The sequence below is a fragment of the Adiantum capillus-veneris genome, chromosome 5 (assembly GCF_014529385.1).
Source record: "Adiantum capillus-veneris isolate H3 chromosome 5, ASM1452938v2, whole genome shotgun sequence".
Taxonomy (NCBI): domain Eukaryota; kingdom Viridiplantae; phylum Streptophyta; class Polypodiopsida; order Polypodiales; family Pteridaceae; genus Adiantum; species Adiantum capillus-veneris.
The window spans coordinates 39668773-39683339 of NC_140935.1; the positions used below are offsets into that span (position 1 = coordinate 39668773).

The following is a 14567-nucleotide window of genomic DNA, read 5'->3' on the forward strand; positions in this document are numbered from 1 at the left end:
TCAATGTAATCTCAAGAACACAACTCCCAATACAAGCAGCGAATGCATGCACAATCCATAGATCCCAAGGCTTGACAATGGCAATAGTGATATTTGACCCTAGTGGGATCCAATCTCATGGTTTGATTTACACAGCTCTATCACGTATCAAAGACCCTGCAAATCTACGTATTCTTAGCCCCATTCTCAAGAACCATATCAAAACTGACCCCATCGTCCTCAAAGAAATCACGCGCCTGCGAATAGATGCTTAAGTGCCTACTTGAACGAGCCCCTGGTTGCATTTAAACAAACCCACCACATTATTGTATCATTGAACGTCGTGTCAATCAACAAACGCATTGACCACATCAAGAGTGATCCAAACTTCATGTCATCCAGCATCTTGTGCTTCCAAGAAACAAAACAAAAGAAAAGTATCAACCTCCTCACACCAGACTTTGAGCATATTCAACATTATAATGGTTATAGTCTATCCATATTCCACAATCCAAGCATTCAATCTATAACCCAAAAAGCTATCTCAAGAGTGGAACTTGAAATAATGGATATCACTTTTCCTTTAGAAAATCAATCTTCAACTCATCCATGTTATAAATGTCTAGAAGTCACCTAAGACACCAATAAACACACTTCTTTTAGAACTCCAACACTTGATACAAAACAATGATGAAAAAAAAAACCAAAAAAAATTCCTAAGGCAAACTTCATGATTTTATCACTTCGATGCGAACATAGCTGACGAAGCACTCTAGTTCTTTTCTACTCTGATTAGCTCATAGTTCTTTTTTACTCTGATTAGCTCCAACACAGCTGACAAAGCTTGAACTTTGGTTTGTAGGCGCTCTGGTAGGAAGGCGGCGAAGGCCTGAAGGCGTTGGAGTTGAGCAGGCTCAGCAGCTAATGGGGTTCACGGCACGAGCCTTCGGCATTTCAAGGACAGGAAACCTCCTCGTCCGTTCGATGGACCTTCACTACTTGGAGACAATGCCCAAGACAAGTCTTCCACTTCTTCATCCCCGCCTTCTAGGTTATTATTATCGACAGGCCGCTCACCTCGCCATCCTTGCCCTTGCCCCTTCCTCTCCAATGGTGTCTCCTTCATCTTCATGTTTAGCTTCTGAAGATGGCTCGGTCATGGCTGCCTCCCTCCTTGACAAGCTTAGAGCCAGAAAGCTCAAGGACCTCCGCAGCAATCGACCTAAATTTGACACTCCCTCAGAGACTTCCCCAAAGAACAAAAGGGCGCCTTCTTCATTGTCATCGGCATTGCCCCAACGGGAACCCATGGCCTCTTCTTTCACAGACCTTCATCTCAGCAACGAGCTGATGGCTGCCATCAATGAGCTAAATCTCACTCAACCTACAGAGGTTCAATGCCGTTCCATCCCTGAGGTTCTTGATGGTCAGAGTGTTGTCATCGCCTCCCACACGGGCTCTGGCAAGACATTAGCATATATGATACCCATTGTTCAGGTATGAGACATGTACACATATTTCTCTCAATCCCTCTATTAGTCTGTGAGAGTTGCTCGTTGAATGCAGTGACACCATCCACTTCAAAGTCTTATAAACTTTTAACAGCATATTGCAGCTCCTCATCCTGGACATTGTTTGTGAATAGGATTTACTGCATGGCAAATAAATGTATTTTCACCATGACTGTTAGAAACATTGCACGCTTCATCTTTGAAGAAAGTATCTTGTAGATTTCTTTTATCCTTTTGACTAGTGATATTTCTCAAGAGGATCCCAAGTCAAGTGTGTGATATTTCTCTCTCATAATAAATCGCTGCTTTGGGAGTATGGTTGTCATGCCTCTGGCTTTAGTTATGCATAGGCAGCAGTGGCATGAGAGTCTTGGACTTGTAAATAGTGAACTCCAATTTGGGGTTTTTGTTCCAAAGTGGTGAAAATATATGGGGTTCAGGCTTTAGCTATAAGAAAACTCCGTTTCTGGGGCTATCGGATTGGAAACTCGGGTTCCAAAGTCCCCTGTTTCTCGTTCTGTTTTGCTGTTTCTTCAGGAAAGTTCAAATGTTGCATGCAAAATATACCTACAAAAAGCTGTTTCTAAATCAGTCCATTGGAAAGAGCGAGCCAGTTCTGGTCCCGACGCCCGTTCCTGTTCCATGTGACTATGGTTCGGCTCAAGTATACAAGTGACACCTTTTTAAATGCCGTTTTTTTATATTGTATGTTAATGATTAGGTGTTACTTGCAATGTCTGCTTAGTAGAGTGCACCCACCCATTGCTTTTCTAACGAAATTCTCAACCAACAATATTTAGATAAGTGTCTTTGGTTCATTGCACATTCTTTCGTTTTGAAGTGCATTGGATTGGTAGTCTCGGGGTTGAGGGAATTTAGCAGAGGATTCGAGCCATACTGTCTCGACATCCAGAGTGCAGATGAGGATGGATTCAGTGACCACTCATACCCCACACAGTTCCAGGTAGTAGTACTTCTAGTTTTTTTTCGGTACCGAGACATGGTATCAGATTCATCAGTTTGTAACGGTTTGGTCTCATAGGTCATTTTAGCCTCTTGAAGATGTTAATATATCATTTCCTCTCTCTCTCTCTCTCTCTCCCCCCTTCTTCCTCTCTGTGTTCCCACCGGCCTCCCTTGGTGAGGGGCAGCCCTAGGGGGCCGCAGAGCTTTGCCCCCCTCTCCCCAATATCTAGGCCTGCTGACTCCATCCTCCTCGCGACCTACCCAACAGCCTGGCGACAGCCTGTTTGTGCGAGCTCGATTCACTGCGCGATGTCGACCTGCAAGCCCTGCCCGATTGGAAGCCCTCTACTTATTCAATCAAATGTAAGCCTCGACCCTGCAAGCTAAGCTCACTGCCTGACTACCTATTTAATCCACTGTGGCTTGAGGGCTTTAAGGCCCAATCACCTGCAAAGCCAACATATCGAACAATAAGTAATCGACTGTGAGCGTCAAGCTTGAGGGATTTAAGGCCCAACCATTTGCAAAGCCAACATATCGAACAATGAACAGTGGGAAGACTGTTGAACAAGAGCTTTTTTCTTCACGTGGGAAACCCTCAAGCTACGATGCAGCGCAAAGGTTCATCCCCTATCAAACCGACAAGGCTTTTCTTGCCCACCCCACGAGTGGACCCAATGGATCTCCTTCAAGCACAAATCCGAGAGCTCAAGGGCGAAAACACGGAACTCAAGGCACGCCTTGCCGCCTTGGAGACGCGTCTCTCCTCGGAGTCTCAGAAGCCAACCGATGCCAAAGCAAAAGAAGTCGAGCACACACTCATTGCGAGTGTGGCCAATCTTGCCACCCAAGTCCACGAAGCGGCGACCGCCATCTCCTCCAAGGTAGAAGAATGCATGCAAGAACACCGTCGCGACGGGAAGGATTAGGGCTCTCCGTTCGTATCGGCGGTTTGCCTTCTACTTGGTGGGGGGAGGATGACGATTGCACTTCGACTCTAGTCAAGCTCAACCAAGCCATTCATCCAACAGAATTCGATCTTGACACCATCGAGAAAGTTCACCATGACAGCCGCACCAACCAAGGTATTCTTGTCTTCAAAACTAAAGAGGCGCGCATCTCGCTTCTACAACAAGTACGACTCCTTAAGGACACCAAAGTTTGGATTAGGGAGGCCTTGACCCCCACCCAACTCAAAGTCAAAAAGCAAGAGCTTCAAAAGGTACGAGAAGCACGAGCCACAGGCAAATGGCCGTCTACCGAGGCGGCAAGGCTATCATCGAGGTGTTTCGGACATTAAAAACCCCCAAACCACCACCCCCTACCCACCTCTGCCCGCCCCCTCCCCCTCCTAAGTGACATATGTCACAATTTGATTGTATCCACATTTTGTTATGATCATGCACTCTTCTATAGAGTCTCTCCATGTAAGTTTTCTTGGTCCCATATGTCATATTTGACCTCCGAGGAGGATAATGAAATCTATCTATCTATATCTCTCTCCCCCCCCCCCCCCCCCCCCCCCCCCCCCCTCTTTCCCTACTTGTAATAACATCAATTGTTTTGTTCAATGTGTTCACAGTGTTTGAAGCAAGATGAGCTGCAGCAAGAGAAAGCTGCAAGGTCTAAGAGGCCTCGCGCTGTAGTTCTTTGCCCCACAAGAGAACTAGCTGAGCAGGTACCTTTTTGTCCCCTGTACTTTTTGTAGTTGTTTAGGACATGACGTTACAGAGCTAGAGTATGTAATTGGTTTGGTTTGATAAAGGCACGTACCTGTATTTTTCTTCTTGATATGTAGCCTGCAGCAGCTTTTCCTGCTGCCCTTGGCATATGTATGATCACATGCTGTCAAATTTTCATTATTATACCCCTCGTTTACTGTTTTATGCATGAGGCACACTGTCTTTTTCAACCAGGTCTATCGAGTTGCAAAGTCTTTATGTCACCATGCAAAGTTTCGTGTTACCTTGATCGGGGGTGGTGTGAGAATGAAGCCTCAGGAGGATGCCTTGAATGCCCCCCTTGATATGTTGGTGGGCACACCTGGCCGGCTGTTGAAGCATATTGAAGATGGGAATATGGCATATGGAGATATCAAGTATGTGGTGAGCTTTTTGTTTTCCTTCTTAAAAACCTATTGTGTGTGATGGTCTTGCAAATTGGAGACTGTACCGGGGTCAAGTTCAGGAAATGTATTTGGAGGAGTGTCCTGATTTAGATGCCTGTGAAGTTACTTTAAAGTGAAGGAAAGTGTCTTAGAACTTAAAGAATGGGAAGTGACTATATTGTAAGAAAACTGTCACAACCACCTATTCAGCAAATGTTGGTCTTTTGGATACATGACGTAAAGGGGTCCTGCTGATTGTTTGTATTGTTTTTGAGATCACACTACTGCTGTAATCAGCTTTTTTTGTTCATTTTATCATGGGGTTTCTGAGCCTGCCTGTACATCGTCCCCGACCTACTCTCACACATGATGCTGCAGCCTGCTATCCCTATCGCCCACCCTTTTGCAAGCTCTATCCCAGCCCACGGCCGCTGCTGCTATCCCTATAATCAGCTCTTTTTCATGCACCATCCCAGTCCACAGCCGCTGCTGCTATCACTTCACAGCACCCACAATCTACCCTTGCGTGCATGCCTTTGCCGTTCCAGCTCATAGCCGCCTGCCATTGCCATTTTCATGCCATGTAGAGTACACTGCCAGCTTTTTGCCAGGTTGCTTCCTCACCCTTGGGCTTACTCACACACACACACACACACACACACACACACACACACTCGTCACACCAACACTCACTCACTCACTTCTCCACTCACATTGGGGATAGACAGGAGAGGAAGGAAAGTATCCATCTACTCTTTGGGAGAATTTTCCTCCTGCACTGTTGGTGTTCATCGGCTGCTGCAGTTTGTGTAATCTTTTCCAACAAGTAATCTATATGAGAACGTTTAAGTACTGAACACTTCCCTCTTGATTGTTGAATCATTTTAAGGTTCGAGTAACTCGAAACAACCGAACAGAGTCGAGACAAGAGACTAAGAGATTGGAACAGGCCACCTTTCTAGAGAGAGATTCTATGACTGGCCAAATGATCAATCATGTCTTTGACCTGGACGCAAAAACCCTAACCCTAATACTGGTCACATTCTGTCCTCCAAAATCGAAGTAATTGCCTTGTATTGCAGGGTCATAACAAAGGAGAGAAAAAAAGATAAAGAGAAATTGGTAAAAGTTAAGAAAGTAACATTTACATACCCCTCAAATAAACATGCAGTCATGCAATCATGTGCCGTGGTGGCAATGTGTCACAAATGGAAGTGCACAACAATATCAATAGACCCATATAATTTTATAAGTAGGACTTTATTACTTAGATAGAAACCTAATTGAAAAGGAAAGAAGATTGAAACCGTACTGGACAGGAGATCCCCCCTGCCCCCCCCCCCCCCCCCCCCCCCCCAAAAAAAAAAAAAAAAAAAAAAAACAATGTAGTAGAGAGAGAGAGTTTTTACAAGCACATGAACGGAGAGGAGGAGGCATGATCCCGATGCTCTATCTCATCTCAATGGTCTTGGAAGCCTTTGCCTTTGTATCCCAGGGCAAAAGTCAAATCTCAAGAACACTAAAAAACTCAATTTGGTCTTAGGGCATGGCAACCTAAAGTTCTATTTCGACTTTATAGCCAAAGTTGTCTTCAGTAGAGACTATAGCCACTACCCTTCTGTCTTGGACATGAGGTCCCTCCTTGTGAACCTATATTATCTGATTTAAACTCGAGAACCTATATGCCCTGATTTAAACTCGAGAATTTGCAACTGTTAGATATGTAAATCCACCCCTTATCTCGGGGAATGGATCTCTCGATTGATCTCGCTTGGTTGACATGTGCCGATGCATCATTTTGATTTTTTGTGGACAAATATGGCAAGAGATCTCGGGACCCTTTTGGGAGTTACTTTTTATGGGGTGGGGGAGAGGAAATTGGATGTGAGGAGTGGCCTGCTTCCACTTGTCGTGCAGAGAGAAATGAAATGTTATATTAACGTCTTCAAGAGGTCAAAGTGACCTATGAGACCAAAAAATTACAATTGGTGAATCTGATACAATGTTTGAGTACAAAAAGTTCAAAGAACTGAAAAACTGAAACTAAAACGAAATAGGTGGGGAGGGGTGACGGGGTGAGGGCTAATATAATGGATTAGCTGATACAAAGCTAAAACAAAGATGGATCTAGATAGTGATACAAATAAGATACAAATCATCAGAGGTAGTGTAACAAACTTGGACACCCCAAGTCTAGATTCTGTTGCGACATAAAAGAGATTCACTGCAAAACACTTAACAATTCAAGAGTCGACACGGCCCGGCGTAGTGCCATGCCAAGAGAGACTGGCCCCAAAGACTGGCGCCCCTTTCGGTATTTCTTTTATATTAATCTTTGAGCAAAGTACAACTTTGAGTCCAGATGCTGTGAGAAGTGAGACCCTTGGGTCACTTATAAACATTACAAGGGATGCTAAAAGCAGAGCCTCAAAAGCATGTAAACACAAAAGCAAAAGGCCCAAAAAGTAGCCAGTGCTGTTTGCGGAATTTCGTACGGCAGTGCCACGTCAGCAACGTGAATTGCGGACGTTCGTACAACGTGCCACGTCAGTAGCGTAATTAGCGGGCGTTCGTACATCAGCCACGTTAGCAGTTCTACGCATTTTTTTTAATGCCTTGTTGTCCCTTAGGCCCCTCGAAAGTTGTTCACAAGTCAGAACAACTTAGTGGTCATGCCACATCATCAGTTTGTGACATACCCCCCTCTTGAAAGAATTGTAATCGCCCTCGCCCTCGATTACGCCTGCAAAATAGATAGAGGCCATAAACCAATTCAATAGACATTGACTCTTAAGTATCGATGCACTAGACACGACACATCTAGCACTTGTACAAAGAAGGCAGTCACATCACTGCACATATTGCGATCATGTCTATAGAGATTTATGAGACCGAAATGCTGCAGTCATTTCGTCTTTCAGTTCTTGCACCCAAACAAGTCAAATGAGAGAGTACAAATCATTCATATTCAATTTTGGGAATTCCATTTCATAAAGTCGTACAATAGACTAGTCGTATCCTTGTGAACAAAGGGGACATCAGTGACTATTCAATCCAGGTAATCTGACTGATGTCCCCTTTGGCTTTCAAGGATACGACTTTGGCTCTTAGCCATTGCAGTTTCAGCCCTTAGCCTCGCAGACCTCATCACCCGGAGCAAATCCTCATCATCTCATCAATTCAGCCAGGGTTTTCCAATTCAGCCCGCAGTTTCAGTTTTCAGCATCAATGTTTCTAGCGCATCGTCATTGAGTCATTGTCGTCGCCGTCCTCTCTGACACAGCGTCAGTATTCAGTAGTATACCAGTGTTTTCAGATTTCAGCTAGATCAGCCCTAGCGTTTTGCATTTCAGCCCATCCTCGTCGCCACCGTCATTGTCGTCCACATCGTCGGCAAGTCCATTGCATCTAGACCATTGTACTAGATTTGTGCAATCTAAAGCATAGACCTCTCTTGCCATAGAGAGGGGGGCCCTTGGAGGGGGGTTTGAGAACCATTTGGTGTCGTATTCTTCTCTCTCTCTCTCTCTCTCTCTCTCATTCTTAGCACTTTCATTCACAATAGCATTCACTTTGTCTGTGATCATTGCACTTGCACTCTTTCTCTAAGAAGAACGGAAGGCTCTCCCTTTCGTAAGTAAAAGGAACCCTTGAGCAAAGTTCGCAGCACTTATCCTGAGCACTATCAACATTCACTTTCGTTGCACCTTACATTAATATTAGAGCTCTTTGGCAGTGTTCTGTATCACTCAAGGACAGAACCACAATTTTTTTTGTGCTTGTTGCGATCGCACGTAACCCAAGCCCACTTGGGCGTGTCGATTCCTAATCGTGTTTTTGAAGAGTGGCAAGTATTTCTAGAAAGAAGGGCTTGTCCAGCCTCACCTTGTTCCTCTTTTCACTCATTGAGAGCGGACCGTGCACTTAGCGACCGGGCAATCGACGTGAGGTGGGAAAAAGCAACTTCGGTGTGAGCGCAAGGCTGCCAAGGGGTGCGCCCGTAGGGAAGAGTTGAGCTAAGGTAAGAGAAAAGCCTTCTCAAACACCGATTGCAAGCTAAGAACCCAAGTCTTCCAAGAGCCCAAGTACCCAAGATCTCAGATTATGGTCATCACCCGAAGCGGAATGGATACTTTGTGTGAAGGTGATGAGAGTGGAGTTGGAGAAGAAGAAGTTTCTACACCAGGAGGATTGTTTCCCGATCCTCCCCCATCCCCATCTACGCCACGGATTGCACCAAATCCTACGGAGGCTTTGGTCAAATCGATGATGGAGATGATGCTACAACAGGAGGTGCAACGTTCCGCCGTAGAAGAAAGAAGGGCAGCCATGGAATGTGAGCGTGAGCAAGCGCGCTTGGCGGCCGAAGACCGAAGGGAAACTATGGAGCTTGAGTGCGAGCAAGCGCGCGAAGCTCAACGGATAGCAGCTGAAGAAAAGCTAGCGGCTATGGAGTTAGAGCGTGAGGCGAATAGAGACCAACGCATGCAAGAGTTGGTCCCTCTTGACCTGACATACCCCCCTCTTGACCTGACAAATGTTTTGCAGGTTTACCTTGAAGCCTTTGGTTTACAACTCATGAATTCTCCAACTCAGACCACTTCAATAGAGCAAAGGTAAAAGGTCTTGACACATGCTCAAAAGAGGGGTTATGTTGGAGCTAGCACTTCACATGTACATATGGATTTAGTGCAATAGAAGTGTACATTGCTTGATAAATGTCAAAAGGTATATTGCCCATCTCTATTGCTAGACAAAAATGACAAAAGTGTGAAGGTTTCATAAAGTTCATAAAGTCATTCTTGCGATGATAAAAGGGTGCTCATCACAATAAATCATCTGTGGTAAGTATAGGATGCATGCAATCGAGGACGTATGTGATTATAAGAGGACAAACACTAATTTATTTGTTGGTTTTTTCCCTTGATTTTTTATTTAATTTTTGGGATCCTCTTTTTGAAATCACAAATGCCCGGTCATTGCATGGCCAGTGTGAAACAATCGTTGGCCAAGAGTTTCACCCGTAGGAGTCAAAGCAAGGCAGCCACGAGATGGTTTGGGCCAATCGCCACTAAAATTTGACTTGTAGAAAAGTGGCTAGATAGGACTTTATAGGCTGGTGGATTAAATCAAATGGTGAAAATTGGACACATGGCAGTAGAAGAGCAACTTGCATGGCAACTCAACTTCCAGAAGGCCTCATCCCAAGATGGGGCGCTCAATATGAGCTTGGGAGGTCGCATTTTCAGCTTTATGGTGGATTTTCAGGTTTTGTAGCTTTAATAGAAAGCTTGCCTTCTTTCCTTGTCTCATGTAACACGATGATTTGCTCTCATGCATCTTTGTCCCTCCTTTGCACAAATGGTAATGCCCCACTAGTCGGGCTTCTCAGATGGCCATGTACAATTTTGTGGGTTTTATGCGCGTTTGCCAAGGCAAGAACCTTCTAACAGGACCTGGATTAGCTGCTAATCCCCCAAAGATATGCACAAGTCCTTCCCGACAAATTGCAAGTACGGAGAGTTTTCTTGCGTAAAAACTCGTCCAATCCATAGGGGAACTGCCCCCATTGCGTGTGGGAGCTCCTGAGACACGCATAGACGTGTTTGCTCCGCTCAAATTGATCCAAAACAGGAAATTACAGCCTTCTGTGTTTATTTGCAGGTTTAGGGTTTCACATCTAAACTGCAAGATAACACCAAGGGAGCCTCCGAAAAGCCTTGGGGTGCTTATATAGGGCTTTGGGCACCTGACTGACCAAAACAGGAAATTACAGCATGCTGAAATTGACCTGCAGCTCACCGGAAAGCTTCTAGAGTGCAACAGAAATCGTCCTAGACGTGTACTTTTGACCTATAGGGGTTTTGGCGCCAAGTCGAAAGCCTGCAATTACAGCCCTTGACAGGTTTGGACAGCTTGGTGAGAGTTAGATGAAAGTGTTCAGGTCGTTTATTTGCAATTGAATAAAGAAATAATGAAAGGGACACTAGTCTTTGGGGCCTACAGGGTGTCTTTGTCTACTTGGGAGTGCTCTATATACCAAGTCGTGGATTGTTTTGAAGTGGTGAATTCCAGTTATTAGAGGGTTATTTGTGAAGCTACTTTGTGTCTTACAGTACAGGGAGTTAGATGGTTTATTTACGGGTGAAAGCTAAAGTTTCGTGCCCTTTAGTAAGGCTACAAGCCGGCTTTATTACCGCTCCTTGCTAGAAGGGGAACCCAAATACTTGATCCTCCACCCCAGATACCCCACAACCGCGAACTAGTACAATTGTCAACACATTTATTCGACGATTGACCCCTGAAGAGAGGCATGATATTGATCGGACGGAAGGTGTCACAAATGTCACGGCCATATTTCCTTGGACTGATTGATGTTGGAATTAGGGTTGCAGAGAGACACACACAGCTTGGAGAGAAGAAGGAAGCTCAAGGCACACAATAGAGAGTGTCTTACTTAGTGTGCAATGGAAAGATAGATAGCCCTAGAGTGATGGGCATATATACAATGCTCGGGGGAAAAAACCTCCTAAAGAGGGAAAAAATGTCCCGGCGGTCCTAGTGTGTTCACACACATCACTACCACATGTATATGGTAACAAATCCCCCCTGGAGTGATGCGGTGAACGAGAGCTGGCACATGAGTAAAGGGAAGTGCCATGCCCTAAGGACATGATCGGTCCACAAAGGGGAGTAAGCCCAAAGCTTTGCGGAAAGATTCAAGCTTCTCACGAGACAATGCCTTTGTGAAAAGATCTGCAAGGTTGTCCTGTGTTGGCACATAAGCCAAGCTGATCTCTCCTGCTGAGAGCCTTTCCCTGACATAGTGGTAATGCACCTCAATGTGCTTTGTGCGAGCATGAAAGACTGGGTTCCTCGCAACTGCCAATGCGCTCTGACTGTCAGTGTAGATAGTGTTGGCAGTGTTCTGTCCAACACCCAAATCAGCCATAAGGCGTCTGAGCTATACACACTCAACTGTAGCTGTGAAGACTGCCCTATACTCAGCCTCACAACTCGAAGTGGCCACAGTAGGCTGCTTCTTGCTCAACCATGATATACATGAACTGCCAAGCATGAAACAAAAACCACTTGTGGACACTCGCGTGTCAAAACAACCAGCCCAATCTGAGTCGGAAAAAGCATGTAAGTCTGGCGGCAATGATCCCCCCTTGGGATAAAACAAGCCAAGATGTAAAGTGCCACTAAGGTAGCGGAAAATCCTCTTGACAGCCTGCCAATGTTTAGACCCTCGGCTATGCATAAATCTGTTGACCTGTGAGACTGCAAACTGAATATCTGGCCTCGTGTTGCATACATAAATGAGGCAGCCAACAGCAGTTTGGTAAAGAGTGACATCAGTAGGATCGCCAGGATCATGTAGACTCAACTTCAAACCTGTTTCCATGGGAGTGGCAATAGGTTTGCAATCCTCAAGTCCAAACTTACATAGCAATGTCTCTATGTAACTTTTCTGACACAAGGCAATACCACCATCACACTGCTTAAACTGTACACCCAAGTAATGATGCAACAGCTCCAAATCTTTCATCTTGAAAGTGGCATTCAAATCAGTCTTAAATTCAGCAATATGTCTCTCATTTGGTCCAGTGATCAGCAAATCATCGACATAAAGAGCCACAGTGAGAAGTACATCACCCTCACGCTTTCTATACAATGTGCTTTTTGTTGGACTGTTACGAAAGCCTTGTTTGACCAAATGAGTGTCAACTTTCTCATACCAAGCACGAGGAGATTGCTTCAACCCATACAAAGCCTTCTTACATCTGCACACTTTGTCCTCTTGTCCTTTTATGACAAAACCGCGAGGCTGCGTTACATAAACTTCCTCAAATATGTCACCATTCAAGAAAGCAGTAACAATGTCTGATTGATGTACATCCCAACCAAAATGAGCTGCCAATGCACATAGAAAACGCACAGTAGTCATACGACAAGTGGGAGCAAAAGTCTCTTCATAATCTATGCCTTTTTGCTGTGTATAACCCTTTGGAACAAGTCGAGCCTTATGGCGATCGATCTCACCATCCGGCTTGCGTTTCAACTTGTAAACCCACTTCGTACCAATGGCGTTTTTGCCAGGAGGCAAATCACATAAAGTCCATGTGCCATTTTCTGTAAGTGCATCATACTCTGATTGCATGGCAGCCATCCAATTTTCTGAATTTTGTGCTTCATCAAAGGATAGAGGATCCTCAACATCATGTAAGCTAGACACAACCAAAGCATAACAATCTGATGCAGAAGATGCATGGCGAGAGCCTGAACGAGTACGACTAGACAAAGGTGCATCCAATTTACTGTCACGCAAAGTGTGCACCAGTCATTTTGGCATACCTCTAGCTTGCTCATTTTCAGCCCTTTCCTCATCAAGTACATCACGTACATCTGCATCAGTAATAGGCTGATCTGTAACATTTTCTGAAACCCCCATAGGCTGTACATTTGCCTCATTGGAACTTACATTCGTATTTCCACCACTGAAAAGAGGCAACAAAGTGTCATAAATGTCTTGTGAGCTTACATTACTGTCTCTAGTACATGACAGCAAGGGTTGAATAGAATCTTCCACAAACACTACATCCCCTGAAACCAGAATACGTTTTGTTTGCAGATGATACAACCTGTAACCTTTGCTTTCAGCACTATAACCAACAAAAATACATTTGACAGCCTTATTATCCAGGTTTCTGCGCTGTGTTTGTGGCACCAAAGTATATGCCAAACAACCAAAAACACGCATGTGCTCAATAGAAGGCTTTCTATCATGCCATGCTTCATATGGAGTAATAGATTGCAAAGCTTTCGTAGGACACCTGTTTAGTACATAAGTGGCACACATGATGGCCTCAAGCCAAAAGGAATGCGGCAAAGCTTGACTTTTGACCACACATCGTGCCATTTCCGTAAGTAACCTGTTTTTCCTCTCAGCAACACCATTTTGCTGAGGTGTATAAGGCACTGTACATTGGTGTTTTATCCCACGACTAGCCAGAAATGCATTGAATTCATGAGACATATACTCCCCCCTGCGATCGGAACGGAGGGTGCCCATAGTACATTTCGAGACATTTTCAGCCATAGCCAGAAATTGTTTGAAGCACATAAAAACTTCGGATTTCGCTATAAGCGGAAATACCCATGCATGCCTGGAGTAATCATCAATGAAAGTCACAAAGTAAAGGTAGTTGCCCAAGGACGGAGTTTGCATGGGCCCACAAACATCACTAGGCACAAGCTGCAACCTGCATGTGGCCCGAACTGAACCATCCATTGGAAACTTAGAACGTTGCATCTTACCCAAAATACAACCTTCACAAACATGTTTGACAGGTGCTTCAAGAGGCGGCAAAGAAGCAACCATATCAGATTTCTGCAAACGCAGCAAATTGACAAAATTCAGATGACCAAAACGTGCATGCCAAAGTTTTGCATCTGAAATAGCCCTTGAATTTGCAACAGCATTTACAAAATTTTGTCCACACTTGTTATACAAAGTGAGCTTATACAGCCCACGGCACAAAAGGCCAGATACGACAATTTCATCACCAAAACTGAGATCATGAACTGTACATCTGTCATCCACAAATTTGACTACAAGTCCAAGTCTAGCAAGTGCAGATACAGACAAGAGATTCTTCTTGATCCGAGGTACATAAAGTGCATCAACAAGTGTGAAGGAACTGCCATTAGCAGCAGTGAGCACAATCTTTCCAACTCCCTGAACTGGATAAGAGGCATTGTTGGCACAAGTGACAGAATTCCCATGAGGGACAGACTCGAGAGAGGTAAACAATTCACGATGTGAGGTAATGTGCTTTGTAGCACCACTATCGAAATACCACACATGTGAATCTGCAACAATTGATAAGCATGCATCATGGACAACAGGATTGTAAGTGCATTCTGTACTAAAAGCCCATTCTGCAACAGCATTAGCATTACAGTCTCCTTTTACAGAAGACTCAACAATGGCTGCATTT

The 14567-nt window shown here is 44.6% G+C and overlaps 1 protein-coding gene across 1 annotated transcript in view; it reads left to right on the forward strand.

The window, feature by feature from the left end:
- The first annotated feature begins 738 nt into the window (after positions 1–738).
- LOC147457171 (DEAD-box ATP-dependent RNA helicase 39-like) overlaps positions 739–14567 on the forward strand; it is a 60039-nt gene continuing 46210 nt past the window's right edge. The window contains exons 1-3 of the mRNA XM_086512144.1: positions 739–1476; positions 4039–4134; positions 4373–4561. Coding sequence (XP_086368270.1) covers positions 904–1476; positions 4039–4134; positions 4373–4561 — 858 coding nt within the window. The 5' untranslated portion in view covers positions 739–903. The remainder of the gene's footprint in view (positions 1477–4038; positions 4135–4372; positions 4562–14567) is intronic.